The 20,916-nt window shown below is 44.8% G+C and overlaps 2 protein-coding genes across 2 annotated transcripts in view; both read right to left on the bottom strand.

Annotated features, from left to right (window-relative positions):
- Positions 1–5,128, bottom strand: part of WIPF1 (WAS/WASL interacting protein family member 1) — a 56,205-nt gene extending 51,077 nt beyond the window's left edge. The window contains 1 exon segment of the mRNA XM_050340015.1: positions 5,035–5,128. The gene's annotated coding sequence lies outside the window, so the exon portion shown is untranslated.
- Positions 5,129–11,328: 6,200 nt separating this feature from the next.
- On the bottom strand, positions 11,329–20,392 carry CHRNA1 (cholinergic receptor nicotinic alpha 1 subunit). Its single transcript, XM_050339725.1, has 9 exons — positions 20,353–20,392; positions 18,307–18,452; positions 18,100–18,144; positions 17,546–17,655; positions 17,108–17,303; positions 16,285–16,522; positions 14,934–15,157; positions 13,395–13,634; positions 11,329–11,460 (listed from the first exon to the last, which is right to left on the bottom strand). Exons 1-9 carry the CDS (start codon positions 20,390–20,392, stop codon positions 11,329–11,331), a joined length of 1,371 nt encoding a protein of 456 aa, XP_050195682.1.
- Positions 20,393–20,916: the final 524 nt, after the last annotated feature.

The following is a 20,916-nucleotide window of genomic DNA, read 5'->3' as shown; positions in this document are numbered from 1 at the left end:
GTCTGCCAGTCAGGAGATTTCTGATCCTCTCCCATCACTATTACTGACCTGCTGCTATGAGACTTTGGGCAAAATTACTTCCTTACACTATGCTCCTTTATGGACTCCAATTTTTGAAGTCTTCATTCAGACTTCTCAAAGCCATTTTCAGATGTTTTAAGACCACTTTTATTCCCACATGTTCTGGGCACAGACAAAAGCAGCCATGCTTTTCCAGTAATGCAAAAACACAGCCTACAGCCAGCTGGAAGGAACTGCTGGATCTCATCTAGTTCAGAGCAAGGCTAACCTGGCTTAGAGCAGATTGCTTAAGCCTTATCCAGTCCAGTTTTCAGACCATCTCCAGCAACAGAAACTCCACAATCTCTATGGTCAGCCAGTTTCAGTGGTTAGCTACCCTCCCTACCAAGGACCTTACTGGCAATTTTTGTAGGAAGCAGGACAATGCGGAGGAATGCAATTTCTTCTTAGGGTTCACTTCTGGTCCTGTTAGGTCAGGGGCCAGGAAAATACAGAGAAGCCTGCTCCACACTGCTTGCTCTTCATGGCAAGAGGATTTCAGCACTCAAGCACAGCATTCACCAAAAATATTAAAGAGAGGGAAGAAGAGGGGATCACCCCACTTGCTGAACTTATCACAAGAGAAACATGCACAAGCTATTTCAGGCTCACTGAACTGCTAAGAGCATTTATTTTAACCTCTGTATTACTTCCCATTAAATAATATCCTGTAGTTTCTTCAGCAGGAGATACATACTCAGCTTTAGCTCAAACGAGAAAGAGAGCTCCCTCATGAAAGCATGCACTGGTAGACAGAAGGGTCCTTCTCATGGACTTTGTTACAAGAAGGAAATGGCAGAAGCTACACACACACATACACTTAGGAGATTAAAGATGAGGTGCCACACAAACACATTATATCTTAGAAACTTTTGCTTCTACTATATTAGTAGTTTGAGGAGTTACAAAACTATACATTTTAACTCCAGAGCATACTCATGTGTAAATGGATGCAAATGAAGAACACTCATGAGGTTATGGCTGAGTTAAGTGTTACAAAACAGACTCTCAAACTACTCCTTGTGCTTCCCGCTTATCTCCTTCCAGGAATAAGGAAAAACTTTCTATTCTGAACTCCTTTGATCTCTCAGATTTAGACGAAACTGCTCCCCCACCACTTGCGTGTCCAGCCTTAGAGACAGTCTTGACTGATCTTTGAGAACTGTGTTGGATGAAGCCCAAGGACAGCTGCTCGTGCAGACTTGTGCGCTTGCAAGACTAAAGAGTGACCCCAGTATCTTTCAGGGCTTTGATGTTCAGGGTTATTTCCACTGAAAAAAAAAAAAATCTTTTTACTATTCAGATTTCACTCTCAGCTCAGCAGCAGTGACAGAGCCCTCACAGAGAATCACAACAGAGTACTAACATAGTAAACAGTTCATTATGTTCTTCTTCCTCCTCTTCAGATACCCAGACATAAGCACATATGTAGTGATGCTACGTGAGAGCACTACACTATCATACTGGTCACCACAAGCACACAAAATAATTCTAGACATCTTTATTAAATTTAGTTTTTAATAATGCCTTTTCTGGGCTATTTGCCAACTAACAGTTCAGCAGTTATTTTTCAATAACAGATTTTCACATCAATTTTTGAAATAAGGAGCTAAACAAGTAGGTGTTAACTGCACACAGGACAGGCAGCTGCCTTGATGATTTGTGGCTACTTTCAGTTTCCTCTTCTCTGGTACTATCAAAATCTCTTCTACTATCCCAGAACTTAACTATCTCACCTTACAAAGACTGGTCTCCCCAGCCCTACTCAAATACAGCCAGTACCAATGATTTTGAACCAAGACAGTCAGTCTCTTGTTGACTAAGGGATCCCACAGACCGAGTCTCAGAGTGCACCACATGAAGAAAAGGAGAAAGGGTTCACATAGGAGCCAAGAATAAGAGAAATCAGTAGAAAGAACACAAAAGCATTTAATTAAATTTGAATTTTGATAACACTTCACTGTTGTAAAGAAGTCACAATTCAGATATGGTTACCTTGGCAAAAGCATAAACTTTAAAGAACTCCTCCTCTCTGTTGCATCACTATTTTTTATGGTTTCGACACATAAGTCCATTAACCATGTGGAGATTCAATGTAGTTAAAGGCACAGAATACTTCTCAATGCTGTTGCATAAAGACATTTTACTAAACTGTACATGTACACCAAAAACAATATATGTGTCTCCAAAGGAAGCCTATGTATTTCTGTCTTCATTCACAATTGTCAGACAACACCAACATACACTTTTCTCCCTCCAAAGGAGCTTTGTGTTGATACAAGCAAGGCAGATTACATAGCTGTTAGAACTTTCAGCAGTGTAGGTAATAGAGAGCAGTTCTGCAGCACACTCCCTTCACAAATGGATTAGCATTTCTCATCCTCCTCAGTGGCCTTTTCAGGATCTGGAGGTCATCAGATATAAAAATCATACCTGTTGTCACAGGTGGGAAATTGCTCCTTCTATAGCAAATATCTTTCTCTAGATGCACATTTTCAATTCTGACTGTACTATACAGGTAAAAGCACTGAAGCCCTGCTGCAATTTTGTGATAACTCTGTTTTTCTTAGGAAAAAAAAAAAAAAAGAGAAAGTTTTAGTAGTCTTGTAGCAATGCAGTTGCCAAACACAGTACCTTGCTACCTGATGCCATTTAAAGAGTAAACTAATGCTGGAGAGAGTTAATCATGTAATTTCAGTAGAAATAGCAAGGCAGCAGCACTAGTTAGGACTCAGCTAGAGAGCTTCAACTGTTTTAATTCCTATTAGTTGGGGTGAGGGATCTCAAAGCAGGAGGCAGGGGAGAGTCAGCACAGGGCTGAGAGGGGACTTCTATACAGACAGAGCAGTAGCTGCTCTCTCCTTTTCCTCCTACCCAGATTTCTGTCTTTTCAGCAATTCACTTTTTACAGCACAACCCCACAAATAACTGGGAGAGGCTGAAGCAGCTGCCACAGCATTAGGAGGAACAGGTGAGCAGCAATAAGACATAAGAGAAGTGTGGGAGGGACAGAAGCAGAGGCAGGAACCCCTAAGCTGACAAGGGTAACATGTAGAATAACCACAGCCTCCAGGGCACAGTCCCCTGCCCCAAAAAACTTGCACTCCAGTCAAGGCCAGTCAGAGGAACTGGCATGCCTCTTGCTTCACATTCCTTGGAAACTTTCCTTGACCAACTATGGAAATAATCATCTCATGTACAACATGGAGAACTACACATTTGACAGGCAGATGCTAAGGGCAACGTCCTGCTCAGCTTGAGGTCAGAGGATGCTGAAGAGCCTAGAAGAGTGAGATAGACAGACACATAATTCTTAAGGAATGAAAAGCAGTGCTTTCTGGAGGAACAATAACAGGGATTCAAGAGATACAATCTCAATTTTAGGATATTTGCTCTTCCCTAGCTAAACAGGTCTTTAAATAACATTTGTGCACGTATAAAAAGCTTTTCCTCTCCATTTGTAGCTTTCCTCTACTCCCCGCCCCGATTCTCTCTCATATTCTCTTCCTGATTCTCCCTTTCTGCGTGTCCTCCCCTCACGTGCTCCCGCTGCACATGGGGCAGAAGTGCTCTGGAACAGCTGTATTTCCTCCTCCTATGCTCCTTCCCCTCACAGCAGAGGGGAAAGTACACGCCAGCTCAGCTTGCCTCGTGCTTCACAGCACTTGAAAAGGTACACTGCCAGAGCACGTCCCTCCAGGGCAGCACTGCCATCCCTCTTGCCTTCACTGCAGGGCACACTGGGGATAACATACAGAGGCTAAACAGGTCCTAAGAGAGGACTTCTTCTTTTCAGATGGCCTCTTGGGTCTCTGCACTGTCCTCACAAGCTGGGCTTGGAAAAGGTAACGGACAGATGAAACAGAGGGGAAAGTAGAAGGACAGAATTAAAAAGGGTGTGAACAAGGAGCACGCTGCCCACTCTCTGGAGGTCAAGACAACTGAGAACAGCTGCTTATTACAGCCCTGTCTATGAGAAAGCACTTCAACAGTAAAGGAGCAATTTAGAAGCACCTCACGGTGGGTTCCTGAACAAGCACACCTTATTGCCAGAGACAATTGCTGTATCACTTTTGTTTTAAAGAGGAGGCTCAGGTAGGATACATGGTAGCTGCTGAGGAACACCAACTCTCCGAGGAGGCATACAATCCTGATTTGCAGGAGCTGCTAGTTAAAAGATGAAGCACAGCCATTAGAGTAGCAGAAGCAAACAAAGGGAAGACAAACTAAAACTTGAAGACTATTTACTGTTCCCAAAATTGATTCCTTTCAAAAGCCCCCAAGAGTACTCGGAGGGTAGAGACCTGCTTTGTTGACTCTACCAGAAAGCCAAGCTTACAAGGTCCACCTTAACATTCGCTGCACATGAAAGCACTTGAGAGAGGAAGGCTGCCACACAAACACCTGCATGAGTGTGTGACCAAATAAAACCATGCCCTGCGTGGGTGCCACATGTGCGGGCAGCGGTGTGTGCCACGGCTCCAGCGTGTGACACAGCCCCAGTGTGGCTCTCCCTACCCTGCCATGCCAGCCGGGATTCCACAGCCGCGGCTGTGCCTCAGCAGGGATGGCCAAGGATGCCATGAGCCACCTCCTCTGCCCGGGCAGAGGCACGGTCCGAGCTGCCAAGAGGGGCCGGGGGCTGCGCTCGGAGGCCACCGCCGCCCGCACCGCGGGCACGCACCCAACCCCGGGGGAAGCGGGCAGGGATCCCAGCCTGCCAGCACGGCTTTGGGAGGCAGGAGGAACGCGTCCAGCCCAAGACAGAGCAGTCTGGAAGAAAAGAGAGAAAGAGCAGACAGGCACGAAGCGAGACTCGGCTCCCGACCCTTGTACCCGGAGGGCGCTGGTCCCGCGGGGCCGGGGAAGCCGAGCCGCCCCAGCGCGGTTGCCGCCAGGGCCCCGCCCGCCCCGGAGATCCCCGCCCCGCCGGCTCCGGGCAGCGGAGCCCCGTGGGGTCCCCAGCCCCCTTACCGCGCTCCGTGAGGGCGAGGCGGCGGGAGGGCACGGCGAGCCCCGCGGGCGCTGCAGCCGCTGCGGCGGCCGGGACATGTTGGGCCGGGCGGCTATTTATAGCGGCAGGAAGCGGCGCCGCGGCTCTGGGGCGCCTCTCCCGCGCCGCCGCACATGCCCCGGGCCCGGCCGGGCCCCCGAGGGGGGGTGCCCGCCCCCTGCCCCCCACCCCCGGCGCTGTGCCCCTCGGCCCGGGGAGGCTCCCGCAGGGTGGTCCCGCCCGGGCAGCGAGGGAGCCTGGTGGTGGCCGTGCCCCGCCCGCAGCCGCGCTCCTCCTGTGCCCAGTGGGAGATCACACCGGTCAGAGTTACAGAGGTAGCCCCCCCTTACAAGGAGACGGGTCCAGGTCCCCAAGTGCCAACGGCCTGAACCGTGACTTTGGGAGCTCTTTCGGGGACTCGTCCCGTTCAGACCCTCACCGGTTTCCCGGTCATGGCCTCACCCATAGGGGCAGCTCCTGCCTTCCGTGCCCTCTTGGCCGCCGCTGCCCCCTTGTTCGGGAGCGCCGGAGGGCAGTGATGCGCTGGGCTCCCCTGCTCCGCAGGGACAGCCCCAGCCCCTGCCCTGCTCCGGGACAGCCGCCCGCCCTCAGGCTGGGCACAGGGCTCCTCTCAGCCCTGCTCACGCGGCTCCACTCGGCCACAAAACTCTCGTTTTCCCTACCTGCCTCCGATGGCCTTGATGGCAGCCAGCAGGGAAGGGGTAGTGGAGCCTGGGGAATGGCAAGGCAGCAGGCAGAGACACACAGAGTGGAGCAGAAACGTAATAAAACAGTGGGAAAGAGGTACTTGCTTTTTCTCTGTTAAGGTTTGCAGTATACTGAGATGTAGGAAGGTCAATTACCCCTCTCTACATGATGCCCCAGAAGGTATTTGTGCTTCATTCCTCAATTAACTCACACAGAGATTGCTTTACCAGAGAACCAATCAAGTCTGCTCCCTTTCCCCTCTCAGCTTGACTAAGTTTTCTAGAAACAAAATTTCTGTTAATCTTTTTGGGTCCAGCACTGAGGTTTTGAATGGAAAAATGCCCAAAGTATATGTAATGGAGTAGCTTGTGCATATAAGAAGCAAGGGTTGAAGGGCAAGAGCTGTGTCCTTAGTGTCTATTTGAGCCAACACATTGATCTCACATGTTTTTGTCTCTGTAGGATTTTACATTTTGGAGGTGTTGGGATGTTTTTTGTTTACTCCATGCATGGGCAGGGTGCAGTCCAGCAGCTATATAATACTGTTATCTAAAATATATGAATGTTAGGGACAGGTGTCCTAAAAAATTTAAATATGCTCTTCATTCACTTGTAGCAACATGTTCCAGCAAGGTCAAAGACTGAGTAACCCGTGTACTAAGCTAACCTGCTGCAATTTACTTTCATGTTTCCACCAGGAGATGAGCAGTTGCCTAAAGGCACAGCATTATGGTGTGACATGCTGTCATAAGAGCAATGGCATTACTGATCAGCCTTCAGCGTTACGTTGGAAACCTTGCCAGGCTTTTGTATAGGTCATTTCTCTGTTCCTGTGTCACTGCATGGTTGGAGCATTGCAAGACAAACACAAAAACTGGTAAAATTTTTTTTATGTGTACCCCTTTCTGACCCATGCACACAGTGTAGAGCAAAAATTATGGTGCTCCCAAATAGTAAAACTGCAGGTAGTCTGTGTTTATTGTCTTTACAGACCCAAAACTCTCTAAAGAGGGTCACAAATCCACATGAGGTTCCCAAGCACAGCATACTGCATTTGGGTCATTGGTTAGCTGAAAAGTCACTTAGAGGCAAACAGCTTCCTCTTGTTTACGTACCAGAGAAATACCATGTGATGTGTTCATTCCAGGCTCCGTATGGGATAAGAAGCACACACTGATACAGATCTGGCTGTTAGAACTTGGGAAGATGTGCTGCAATGGGAAATCTGTGCTGGGATGACAGGAAACGGTGACCACTCTTGCTAGGAAACAGTTGTCCCTCTATGGGGAGTCCACTGAGTGGCCCATTATCACTGTATTATGTACTGTTCACAGTAGCCTATGAATTCCTTTGGACTGTTTCCTGCTGGTCAGGCTGGCCTGTCCATGGTAACAATGAAATTGTTCTGTCCTTGCTGTAGACAACCCATCTACAGCCAGGGGTACTCGGCAGGACTCTTGCAGTGAGCACGGAAATGCTTGCCTGGAAGTTGGATTTTTTTCATAGCTGTGTCAGTCTTTTACACTTTATCAGGGACTGAAGTATATTTATTTTAGAGAATCTTTTTCAAAGCAGTGCACGATTGCCCTTTCTGTGGTTGGGACTTGATTTCCAGAGAGAAAGTACTCCAGAGTTTTGTTAGAAGTCTGTCTGTGCAACATTCAGCTGAGAGAAGCTTAGGAGACTTTGTTTTGGTTTCACAGTTTTTAAAAGAAAAAGAGGGAGAAAATTTATACCCAGAAGCATGCCTAGGGGCCTGGAGGCTGTGCTAGACTTTATCTAGCACTAGTAAACATATGAGAAGGTGAGGTCTTGTGACTGGATTCAAGGAGAGCAACCTTCTAAAAGTGTCCAAAGTCAAAAGTATTTCTGATGTGTTAAACTATCAGGGAGATAATGTGCTCCCTTTCTCCACTAGCAGCATAGTGTTCATGCACTTTGCGGGTCCTGTGTTATTCGTACTCTCTCTTGCCCCTACCTGCTGTGGTTTGCTTCAGCTGTGGAAACAGGAACTGCTGAGTCAGCATGCTGATGAAACTCACACTGCTTTCACACATCTCTGGAGAGATGACCACAGCAAGGAGAGCAAGGAGGTTGGCAGCAACTTATATCCTGGAGCACAAAATGAGTACTTAAATTATCTCACAATTGCCTGAAACAATAACCTGACTTTTTAAAAGCTCAAACTGAAGGAGGCTGAAGGACCCAAGCACGTGGCAGGTGAATGATCACACCTGGCACACACAAGCTCATAATCAAGTATCTGGAGTTCAGTGAGTGTCATTTTTCTGTTCTCTCTCTTGATTAGCTGAACTCCATTTTACAAAGCCAAGATCCTACTGGCTGAATAGACAGAATAAGGACATTGGGTTCAGCTGAGCTGTCTGGTGATGATGGAGAGCAGCAGCCTGTTCTGATTACAGACTCACACAGAGGTGAAACTGCTCCCTTGGCACAAGGTAATGGACTTTAAAAACTCAAATAACCTCCTCAGAAAGGTTAGGTCTTTCGAAGAGCAAAGTACCAGAGGGGAAAGATTTGAAGATGACTGCATCTCTGAGAGCAGCATATCCATGGCACAGTAGAGAGTAGCTGAAGGTGAGCTAAAGGGGTGGGAAGGGGAAAGGTAACTGTCACATAGATTAAAAATTGGAAAGAGAAACAGAATGAAAAAGATGGAGATGATCCAGAAAGCTATTCTATTAAGGACATAAATAGAGTGTTATCAACATGCTCAAATTAAACAAAAGCAGCTTTAGTAGCAAGAATATGGCAGCAAAAAGAGGGACTAGTTAACTGCTTAGGGTACTATCACTATAAAAGCAACACCTTCTCACCCAGTGGCTTCTGGTCTACCTTCATTTAAATAAAGTCTGCTTACTTCAGCACTGTGTTGTTTCCATGTCATTACTTTTTATACTTATTAGAGAAATTTAGCAATGAGTGTGTGAGGCCTGCTTCTTCTTTTACTTATCATGAGAATTGTTAGTTGAAGCTCAGAGCTGAAATGTGCCTGTTTAAGGCAATGAGGCAGCAGAGATGCATGTGTGGGTTGCATGAGTATTAACCAGGGTCACGTCTCTCTGGGGCTGCTGGTTCTACCCATGCAGGAGAGAGGAGAGTTTAGTGTTAAGATTGCAGGGAGAGACTACAGTGCTGTAAATGAGAAATCATTAGACAACACATACTTACACATTGACAGCAAATTATCTGTGACCGTAACAGAACACTTGAAATCTCCAAAGCTACTAGTTTATCAGGTACTGACGTGGCAAAAGGACAGTAGTAACTGAGAAGAAATAGTCTACATGTAGGTAAGGGTACTCTTTTAGTAGATGGATACTGGTAACAGAGGATGTTACTAGTAAACAAGTGCTTTACAAGAGAAATGTATCACAAAGGTGATCTAGGAACTGAAAATAGAGGCTGGTACAGTCTAAGTATTCAAAGCAAAGCAAGAAAAAAAAAAAGAATAAGTGTGCTTATTGATGCTTGGAGAACCTTCTGTTTGGAGAGTCAGAGTACAATGCCCGGAATCTGCAACCTAAGAAGGGAAGTTTATTAGCATTTAGTTTTGCCTGGTGTCACATCTTTTGAGACACAAGTAGTTCATCAAGACTCAGAGTGATGGGAAGGCAGAAGATTTGCTATGCCTATAAGACAAATTAAGCCATCACAAGTGAAAAATTTTGAATAAATTATTTCAAAACTTTTTCTGGAGAAGAGGAAGGAAAATATTGGTAGGTGTGAAGAGAGCTGGAGAAGCAAGCAGGCAGGCACACGTGTGCATGCACTCACCCTGGCACACACATAAGGGGAATCAGGAGGCCAAGACCCAGATCTGCCTTGGGGAAGCTGAATAAAGATACTGTGGATGCTCACCGTGAATCTTATTACTTGATGTTTATTTTTAATGCTAAGATTCAACCACATGCTGCTCTAAGAGGATTGTTCTGTCAGTTTTAGTGCCACTCACAGGCTCCCAAATTAAATTCCAGGCACCACGATGCTGCAGCTTATCTCATCGTGAGCAGGGACCTAACCTGACTCCCCCCAAGGGCTGAGAGCTGGGAATTCAAACTAAAGATAAACCAAGCTGCAGCAAACACTCCCTCTGTCAGCAGAGGTTGTGCCCAGCACACATCTTCAGCAATCGTTCACAAGGTTAATGATCATCCAGGGAGGCAAAGATTACCATCCTTTAAAACATAAGAGCTGAGCAGAGTGCTACAAGTGATCAATTGCCTCAGACAAACTGTTTGCTTAGGACTGCATCTTGCCAAAACATTGTCCAGCAAACACTACGCAATGATGGGAGCGTTGCACAAGTGCCTCATTTTCCCTACAGTGTTTCCAATGCCTGTCCTCTGCAAGCATGACACATTCCTGTAGAGCATTAATATAACACAAATTATTTTATTAAACTCACAGCAAATTATTTACAGCTGTTAGCTAAGTAGTCCTCTTGGCTTGGACAAGCAGCTGGGAATGATGAGTAACTTGTCGCAGTTGCCCCACCTCTCCTTATTTATTTTTGAGAAAAATAGGCAGCACTGCTAGTATTGCCACACCGCACTATTGAAATACACAGAGGCTTCTTTCTCACTGACCCCAGCGGGCTTTGGCCAAAAGCAGCACTACTTTGCTTTAGCCACCAGAGTGAGCTGCTGCTCAACTTTTGGATGAAGTTTGGATAATTATTTTGCTGCTCAGAAGAGGAGGTGTCCTGTCATTTTTGTCGTATATAAGTACAGCTGAGATCCACGCCTTCCCCAGGAATGATCTGTGTGCTGCTGTGTCTGAAGTTAATGCTCACGATTTATTTCAGCAGGGCAGGGGACAGTTTTCAGGAAACAGAGAATTGTGTTTAAGATAAACACACCAAGGTTGAAGGTGCCGCCACATTACTCATCACTCAAAATGAAGAGTGGAAACCAACCTTCCAAGAGCAGAGTAGGTTTAATATAGGGATTATCCTAGGAATAGCAATCTTTTCCACAGTAAGGAACAAGTAAGTCTCTTCTGCAGCAAGAGTTTCTACAGGTAGAATCACGCGTGACAGTCAGTTCAGATTTGTGCATGAAAATCAAGTGTGTAAGCATGGAGTTTGAGATATGTCTGATGTTATGAGAGGAGTAATTTGGACCCTGCCAAAACAAAAGCAACGGAGCAGATACTGAAACCAGCTCGAATGCTAAAGTTGGATACAGATTTACAGCTCAGCTAAAGCTCATTACACTGCTGTTGACTTCACTGGAATTGTATCTGTTGCTTGCAAAGTCAGACAGTCTTATTAAAACATCAACATTTTTAATAAATGGTAAAATGGATCAAAATCTGGCTGACAGCCATTCAAGTTCACCAATAATGCAAATGTTTCTTTTTGGCAATGAAATGCCACTGAGCAGCAGCTCAAAAGTGCTAAGTATGGAGCCTTACATTTTATTATCCCTGCTCTTTCCCAGCAGGAACTGATTCCTGTCAGTGAAACTTTCAGAGGCTGCCCAGATTTTGATGGTTACAATGCTTTCAGATGTTCAGGGTAGTAAATAGTTTCCAGCTCACATTCATCCTTGCTGATTTAATTCAATAAGTCGACCAGCAAATACAGCTAATGTTCCTATAAAACAAACTAGCATAAATATGCCAAGGAGAAGATGATCAAGCACCATCGCAACAAACTTCCATTCTTCTGCAGCCTGTGAAAGAAGCAAAGGAGATGGTAAAATCTCTGCACAGCCATGTTTATTATGGGCATTCTTTTAATTTACTGTCTTGAACAATGGGAAGGTTCTTCTATAAGTTTCATTATTGCTATGCAAAAAATTCTCAAAAGCAGGTCAGTGGTTAAGAAAGCCTAAGCAACTTACAAATAGAAGTTTCAATACCAAACTGATCAGAAACCCTGGCAATTTGCTGAACATTTTCATTTAAAAAAACGTTGAAAAGCTTGATATTTAGGCCAATAGTTGCTTTCGAAATGGAGTTTAAGCTGTTGAAAGCAAAATCTTTAGTTTGACCCAACTGATTTTGGTTTTTCCATTGTGTTTTCCTTCTCATGGGATATCTAGGCAATTTCCATTAATTTCACTCTATTCTCTGCTTTCCATGCCTAGTATATATGCTAAGGTTCTAAAACCTTCTTGGTAGCTCCCTTAGTCTTTTTTCCAGTTGTGGGACACTGTGAACCTCTTACTCTGTGACTGCCTTTTCACTGCATGCCTTTGCTGGGAACCCAGAATGATAAGACTGAGCAGAGTGTGAGGCACCAAGTACAGCAGGGCTCAGGATTTCCACCCTGTAACTCTGCTTTAAGGAGTGACACACGCTGGCCTAAAGCACCTTCTACTTTTGTCTTGGTTGTCCCACAAGTAGAAGAGCCTGTTGTAATTACCTAGAGGACACTGATAACTAATAGTGGTTTGAGGTGGTTCAGAAGTGAACACAATGAAGCAACAGCCTTCAGAAGCCACAACTTTCATTTCATTTGGGGAACTTGACTTTTGAAACCCCCTGAAAGTGATATCAACAGTGCCCAGATGACACAAGTGTCTGGGCTCCACTTCCAAAAAGGGCACTTACTGGTAACCTGAAGATCCTCCTTGTAATCCTAGGAGGAAGTGAGGCCCATGGATGCTGAAGCCATGCCAGCCCTGCTGAGAATAACACTTTATCTGCAGAGGGGCATAGGAGTCATGCTGAACATGAGACTACAGCCAGAGTCATTCCACATGCTCCAGGAATTTGGTCACAGGAAGAAACACCGTGGTGTAAATCCTGTCCACGGGAAGGAAATGCCTCCTTTTCAAGTGCATAGGCCAAATTATTTTCTCAGAGAACTTGCTCTGTCTTCAGGCTAGCCTGCAGCCCAACAGGAAAGGACTATGACCATTTAGAAAGGTGAAGTGCCAAGACTGAATTACCTCTGCAAAAGCTGTGTGAGATGTGAAGCTGAAGTAAAAGAGGGGTTAATTGTGTTGAATGTGCTAGGAGGAGGCAGAGCTAGATTTTCCTGGGGAACACTGCCATGTGTGACTCTATATGCTTTTATCCTTCCTTTGGCTTGCAATGTGGAAAAAGTCAGTAATCAGAGTAGCTCATGACATACTTCATTTGGAGCAACTACTTGTAACATTCAGGAATAAAATAAAACCTTATCAAAACTGGAATCATCATCTGTAAGTTACATTTAACACTTTTCAGATAAAACTACTAGTCTTTTGGAGTTTGGCTTGCTTCCTGGTTTTTCAAAAGCAGTAGGATCTTGCTTACCACAGAGGGAAGATACCCTAGTGGGAGACAGGAGGAATGTGTTTTGGAACTTGCTTACAGTTCTTGAAACTACTTTCCTACTCACAACACTCCATCTCTGTGGCTTCACATACCACATTTAGTAGTCCTTAGTACTGACACCTTTTTTCCTTTCTCTTATTTTGGGGGGCCAATATTCAATTACCATTTGTGACAAACATCTGTCCCTCCTTGTTGACTACATCAAGGGGAGAAGACTGTCTACTGCTAAAGCCAAATCAGGGCTTGGAGTGTTTCCGTAAGGCAGGGATATTTTGCCAAAAAGGTAAGATGTAGCAATTTGAAAGCTAGAAATGAATCATGCACAAAAAAAATCTCTTACATTACTGGCTTCTTGGTCCGATTTCATCGTTTCTGCAATGTATTTGATTCCTTCTATAGCATTTTTCACATCCGGATTTTTGGTAAGCGGGGAGTAGAAGTTGACAGGCACAGAGCCTGACTTCCCAGAAATGTCAGAAATATCAATATCTTCTGCAAAAATATTTTTGTCTTGTTTGTCTCTGGATGGTCTTTTCATTGTAGAGAAAAACATGATGTTTGGGATTGTGTCAATAAAGATCTGAAAACAAAGAGGGAGAAGATGAGAGTTGCTGGTCTGTGGGGCTGTGTTACAGATGCAGCTGTGTGCTGAACAAAGACAAGCCTCTCTGCTCCCAGATTGCTTCCCGTGCTGGATCTGCTACAGATTCCCTCTTGGAATATGTCACAGCCCACGCCTCAGTTACAGTGGGGTTTTTGTCAGCCTCCTGCCCTGAGGCAGAGGGAGTCACCCGCAGGCCTGCCACACGTTTTCTTTAAACCGTTTCCCCCTACCATACACCCAACATCCACACATGAACGGGAAGCGATGCTCTGGAGCAGATCCTCAGCTAGCATGAGCTGGCAGAGCTCTGTTCGTCTCATCTAATTTGAAACATATTGCTTACAAATCTGACTTGAAGAATGGACTACAAAGAACCTCTTTTGGCTACTTACATTTGACATTCCCACTATAAATGTTTGCTATACATGCATATAAGGCTTACAGTAAATTCCTTGGGAGTGACAGAGGCTTGCTGCCAGAGCAATGTTAAGCACATGCTCTGTTTGCCTGTTGAAATGTCACTTCTGCAGGGATTGTTTTTCTGCAAAAGGATCTGATATAAGCTGTAGCCTTATATAATTACAGATACACGGAACAATCCCCTTTCAGTTCACGGTTTAGTATGAATGCAGGCAGGCTTCAGAAAGGCAAGAATTACTGAACAGATAGGTAATTTTTGGTGCTATCTCTCTGGAAAAGAACTTGTAATGACAGACAACCAATTTTTTCTACATCTTGTGGTTACCATCTAGACTCTTGTGCAAGGATCTCCTCTCTTCCCAAGGGCTGCAGAGCAGCTGTATACTGGAAAAGTACAGAGAAGATTGCTTAGCTTTTGCTAAACTGTCTTTTGCAAAATGGGTGTTGAACTCAGGTATTCCCAATGGCCTTTGTGTTCAGCAGTGATGCAGGCCAGGGACTTGGCCACTGGCAGGCAGCAGTGCTTTGCAATCAGAAGGAGAATTAGACCAGGAAATGTCATATGAGTCCAGATGGATATTTTCTTTTCCATGTACCTTCAGCTGCCCATGTTTTATCTTATCTGTTGCCCACAAGACTCTACCCCAGTGGACAATTTTGTTACTTATGGGAGCACTTTAGCAGTCCTGCTAACTTTATGCACAGCTAAGTAGTAAACACCGGCTCTTGTGCCTAGAGACATTTAACATAATGCATTTACTTCCCCAATTCTTGTTGACTTCTATTAGAAAGCCTGCCAATAACATATGGAGCGTTCAGTAGAAACCAGCAAACATGCAAAGCCATAGAGCTCACCTTCCTGACCCAGTGTGGCATGGTGTGAGTGCTTGGGGAGCGATGGTGGGTGTTGATGACGATGACCGTGATGATGATTGAAGCGATGACAAACACCATTGTGAACAACATGTATTTGCCTATCAGAGGCACTGCGCTGGAGGTGGAGGGGATCAACTCCACAATGACCAGAAGGAACACAGTCAAAGACAGCAGGACAGAGATGCTGAGAGTCATTTTCTCACCTGCCATGAAAACAAAACAAACATAAAAAGATAATACCATTGCTGCTCCTATCATCCAGTACAGAGAGTATTATTTATTTAAGATCCAGGATGTGGATGATAGCTGTTCACACAAATACAGGTGTGCATTTGGAGTGCTATGGTCTCTGCCAGCATCCAAAACAGTAACTAGGCTGGACAAAGCTGAGAGCCTAACAGAGTGTCAGCTCCAGCAGTGAGGTGGAAATTACTGGTATGGCTGGGCTGAAGTGTGGGTGAGGGATATGGAAAGCTTACTTGCCAGGAGCATTTCATTACTTGCCAGGGCTGTGTATTTTGAACAATGCAGTATATACACCTAATTAGCTCTTGCTCCACAGCCTCCTGGGAGCTTGCTTGCTTTGTTCTCTGACTCTGGGCTGAGAGGGCAGACAAAAAAAGTCACATATTACACCAGAGGTCAGTTGCTATTTGAGATCTCCCAGTAGGTAGGGTGTCAAAAATGAACCACAAAACATTCTTCACACATTTTTTTTATCCAGTTCAACTTTCTAGAAAGTATTCCACTGAAAAAAAAAATGCATCAAATATTTCATAAAAAGGGACTTACTAAAATTAAGCACTATGAAAAGCTGACAAAAGGCAAAATGAATGAAGCAGAGGAAATGGTTGCAGGGAGCACAAGCTGCTCAGCAGTGACAAAGGAGGCCAGAATAGGCCAGGATTACTCTCGTGTCACACGAGGTAATGTGTGTGAGAAGATAACAAGCTCTCTGCTCTAACACGATGCAGAAGGGCCTCAGTCACCCTTATGTGCTCACTTACTGCATGACATACTGACACCCTGACTACCTATCTATGGCAAAACATAAAAGTTAACCAGCTAAATCTTTGGTTTGCAGAAGTTAACTGGATAGTTAATTAGCAATTTCTGAGGGAAAGCCCCCAAATTATTTCTATTAATAATTTCAGCTTTTGGCACTTATCCTTTCTTTGCAGAATATTGAGAGCCACTGCTTTCAGTGGAAATGTCCACTTTCTGTGTGCACTGGCCTTCAGGCTGGTTAGTGATTTCAAATACTATGAATTTCTCAGGAATTTGTTAGAAGAGCAATTTCTATGGCAGTGGAATGAATAAATTTACGTACCTGAATCTGTGGGTAGGTAAAAAACTAACCCTGTTAAAAAGGAGAAGAGCAGGCAGGGGATGATGACGTTCACGATGAAGTAGAGAGGCAGGCGTTGCATGAGGAAGTGGTAGGTGATGTCCAGGTAAGGGGTGTCAGGACAGCAAGCATAATAAACCCAGTGCTTCCAGCCACGGTAATCCTTCATCACCCACTCCCCACTCTCCATGAAGTTACTCAGATCTGGACGATCACTCTCCTGGCAGCAAAATCCCCAAAAAATTCTCAATACCAGATGTTCTGAACCAAATCAAAACTTAGCATATTTGGCTCAGGAACAGGATTCCAAATAACTCAGGCACTTTATGATTTTTTGTGAGCAAATCACTCTTGTCTGTGTTATATTGCCTTAGAATATCAGCCTCTACACAGCATTCAACTCAGCATTTTACAGTCAGGGACAGTAGACTGAATAATTATTACAGGTAGGAGGTGTACCTGAGGGGCCAGGGAAAGAGTCCTTGGCAATGGAAAGTCATGAGCAGAGAAAATGCAGCCCCCCAGAAAACCCAAGAAAACAAACAGAGGCAGGACAGGCAGCACCATAAGGAGCAGTGTGAAGATGACAGAGGACAAACAGGTAGGAGACTGTTGTGGCCCAGGAATTATATGCACACAGAATTTTAGAAACCGAACCAGGAAATACTGTGCTAGATCTACAAAAAGAGCTCTTCTATTTTACAGGTAGTGCCTGCTTGTTTTTCCAGTCAAAACTAATCTGAGATTTCCCCAAGAGCATACCCAGGTCTTTACTGCTTTTCCCAATTACAAACTCCTTACTTACTGGGTTAATAACAACCATTGTCCCATCGTACGTCCAAGTTCCCAACTTCATACTGCAGTTCTGCTGGTCAAATGGGAAGTGCGTGACTATAATTTCACAGTAACTCTTAAAAATAGCCGGTGGTGTCCAGGTGATCAGACCTGTGTGCTCCAGCAGGACTTTGGTGTATTTTACAATGGCAAAATCACCATCTGCACTGCAAAAGGAACAAGGACATTAACAGCCATGTGGGCAGCATAACTGACAAGGTCACAACAGGATTTCTGCCTGTGGGTCAGCTGGTCCCCCAGTGCCATTGTGCCTTCTCCTGGAGAAGCTTGCTCTGAGAAATAATACCCAGTGGACCAGGTGCTGTGGGAAAACTGCCCCACCAGAGTGGTGCCATGGGGCAGAGCACCCCCTCCCACCCTCCTTCCCCAGGCAGCTGGCACCCCTTACTTGTTGTAAAGAACAAGGTCTGGCCGCCAGATATCATCCGAAGGGATGCGGATCTTTTTCACGCCACCATAGTCGTCTGGATTCCATTTGAGGTTGACATCTGTCCATTGCTAAAGAGGGAAGATTTCAGCCCCTGAAAACCTCTTCTAGCACTTTTGGGGATAGTTTTCGTACTTCCTAGAAACAACACCTCCCTTGCTTTGGAATACGCAGGTATGCATAAATATATGGGAGTGGGACTCCCAGCTCATTTTTCATTAATTTAAATTTTGGTTTAAGAAACTTATATAGAAAAAAAATTAATCAAAAAGAAAATAATAAAAAAGAAAAATATATTGGAAGCCTATTATTTGAAATACAATGCAAAATGCTTTTCTTAAGACTCTTAGTGTCTAAAGCATTTTATTCTCGAGACCCCAGAAAGAAGAAATGCTTTGCTAGCTGATCCCACCCATCCAAATTGCCCCTGAAAGTATAACAGAGCAATTAATTCCCAGCTGTGTCCAGTGCATTTATTTGAATTGGATGAAATGGCTGAGAATATTTAGAGTTACCTGTTTCAGGCGTACATTGGTTGTCACAATCTGATTTACTTCATCCTTAAAAAAAAAGAAAGAAAAAAAAGGAAGAAAAAACAAAAAGAAGGCAGTAACAGCAAACAGAATTAAAGAAGAAAAATTGTTTTCTTAGAAAAAAACCCCACTGTTTGGCATTATCACGTAAGCCAGCTGATCAACATGTACCGCACGTTCATACCGTACCACGCTAATCAGCTGGATGAGCTGCAGCCCGACGGTGACGACGACGGCGTCCCGATGGTCCTCCACTGGGCGCACCACCTTGTTGTAGTCCCTGAACAAGTCCTCAACAAGGCGAGTCTCGTGTTCGTAGCACAGGGTCAGCCCAGCTGCAGAACAGCAGGGGTGGCACCAGTGAGATGGGGCAGGGAACAGGCTACGGCACCATCAGTCTGAGGTGGGCACGAAGGAAACACTGACAGCACCAAGCTGCTGCTGCGGGATGACACCAAGTCCCCCGTGTGACTCCTCATTTCAGACATGCACTGTGTGCACTGCAAATGCCATCAGTGGGGGTAACTGCCTATCTGATTTGGGTACAGTTTAGGGGTTGAAGGCAACAGCATCCTCCAGCCAGGAGATGAACAAAACCAAATAGCCAGGATTGTGGACATCTGACTGACCATTAGAAATCTCCTCCAGGATTTTCCAGCCTGCAGCTGTGCTAACATGCAGTACTTGTGGACAGTTAAGCAGAGAGAATACACGATATCAGGGATTTCTAATGTTGGCTTCTCTATCTTCTGTTCCACAGACTTGCTTGTGACAGTAACATCAAAGGAGAGGGCCAAGCACACCAGTCACTGAGATGAAATCACCACCCAGACTCCTTGCATCTGCAATCTGAGCAGAACAAGATCTCCTCTCCCCTATGGGAGTTGCTCAGGTTGTGCAGGTGGTGAGAGAAGAAAACCATTCACTATGTGGGCTCTATTTCTTTCTCCTCAGGGGAGGTCTCAGCCTATCTGTGGACAGCTCTACCACAGACTGCTCAGTGTGACTTGGCAGCGCTGTGTCAAAGAGCCATGGTAGGAAAAACATCACAAGTGAAAATGGCAGGGAGCAGTTCTGTTCCAGTGGAACCTTCACAGTGTCTGTGCATGGCATTGCACTCCCGAGGAGCAAGGGCACAGAAAAACGGACAGACCCCGTTTTGAGAGAGCCTGTGGCAGAACAAGCAGGTACATGATGTGCTCAGATTGTAGCTGCTTCACTGTTACAGGAGAGTAAAGCAAAGGGAAGGGCTGCTTGGGACTGTTTTTGTATGTATCCCCTCCTAAACGTAGTGAGAGGGAACAGAACAGTTGATCCTTGCTGCAAGCATTTTTGGCAGATCCCACCCTTGCCTCCCCCTCTCTGCTGAATCCTGGGCCATTGAAGTCAACAAGAATTTTGGTGTTGACTCCAACCTAAGCCAAGATTTACCCTTGTTTCCTAACTGACTTTATACAGCTTTTCTCAGCTTTTATATAGCTGAGATTTCCAAGGAGTCTGTCTTGGCCTTGTCCTGCCATGAGATTATATTAAAATACTTGGATGCCAATGAGAAAAGCCTGTCACAGGCAGGCGCTGCTTTCTTCCCCAGCCAGGAAGGCTGAGCTACGGTGGGCAGGAGTCATCTTTCAATTTTTAAGTTATGATCCCAGCATCACATCTAATTCAAACTCTTTGCTATGCTTTATTAATCCGATTAAAATTGCCCCCTTCTGGTGTACCTTGGTAGAAATTTAGTATACTGCTTGAATTTGGTAAAAAACTTTCAGGATCACAAAATAGTTATTGTTTTAAGGGATAGTTTAAAAAGAATTATCTTAATACAACACAGATAGCTGCAAATCAGTTTAACCTCTTTATCAATCATCCCACAAAATAATGAAATTTCTTGTAATGATTTTTTACATTCCAAGCCATGCTAAACAGATCCTTTCATGTATTTTGAAATACATGTAGCACTAGGGTAGATGGGAGCAATTAAACACAAAACCAGAAAAACAATTAAACACAGAAACTTCTCCGTTCAAAATATCTTGTACCTGAAATTACAAATATCTGAGCTGCTGCTAACACACTCCAAAGCTCTCCTTTAGATTATTTGGTGTGCTCATAAAACTTTATCAATATGACAGGCTACTCACAGAACACATTTGCTCATACTGATGTATATGCAAAGCCCTGATCCCACACACTCAGGAAAGAGATGACCCCCTTTCAAGGCTGGAACACCTTTACCTGCAGAAATGAGGAGGAGAATGTGATGGACCTTCATCATGCCAGCTCCCTCTTGCTGCAGTCATACAGATGAAGGCACGCACAAAGCACCTTTAAGGTCTGTTCAGAGGAGGGCTGTGCTGCCTCCTGCCAGGGTGCTGCCAAAATATAACCACCAGGGTATTGATTTACAGCACCTGTTTTGGGAATGACAGCTGAGGGCCACTGCACCACCGGGTTGGAAATGGGAGCACAGTGTGTTTCACCAGTCAAATATCTTCTGCAGTTTACAAAAGGTCATTTTTTCTAACTGACAATGTGATCTGTGACTTAATAAACAAATAAATGCACAAATGAAGCTAAGAAAGAATTATCTGCAAGTAACTGAACATCTCAGTGAGATCTCAGAAACTTCCTGAGCTGGAGACCCAAAGTTGTGTGTCATCCTTTTGAACAGAGCAACTTACCAGATTTAGGATGTTGTTTCTCCAAGAGAAAACAGATCACAGTCATTTATTTCTGATACACCCTCACCAGCATACAGACCACGAGCTGGGATGAGACTGCTCCCTTGGCTTTATAAAC

The sequence above is a fragment of the Myiozetetes cayanensis genome, unplaced genomic scaffold, assembly GCF_022539395.1.
Source record: "Myiozetetes cayanensis isolate MyiCay16 unplaced genomic scaffold, myiCay2020 scf9, whole genome shotgun sequence".
NCBI lineage: Eukaryota > Metazoa > Chordata > Aves > Passeriformes > Tyrannidae > Myiozetetes > Myiozetetes cayanensis.
Note: the sequence above shows the minus strand (reverse complement) of the source record. Positions and strands in the feature narration are given on the sequence as shown.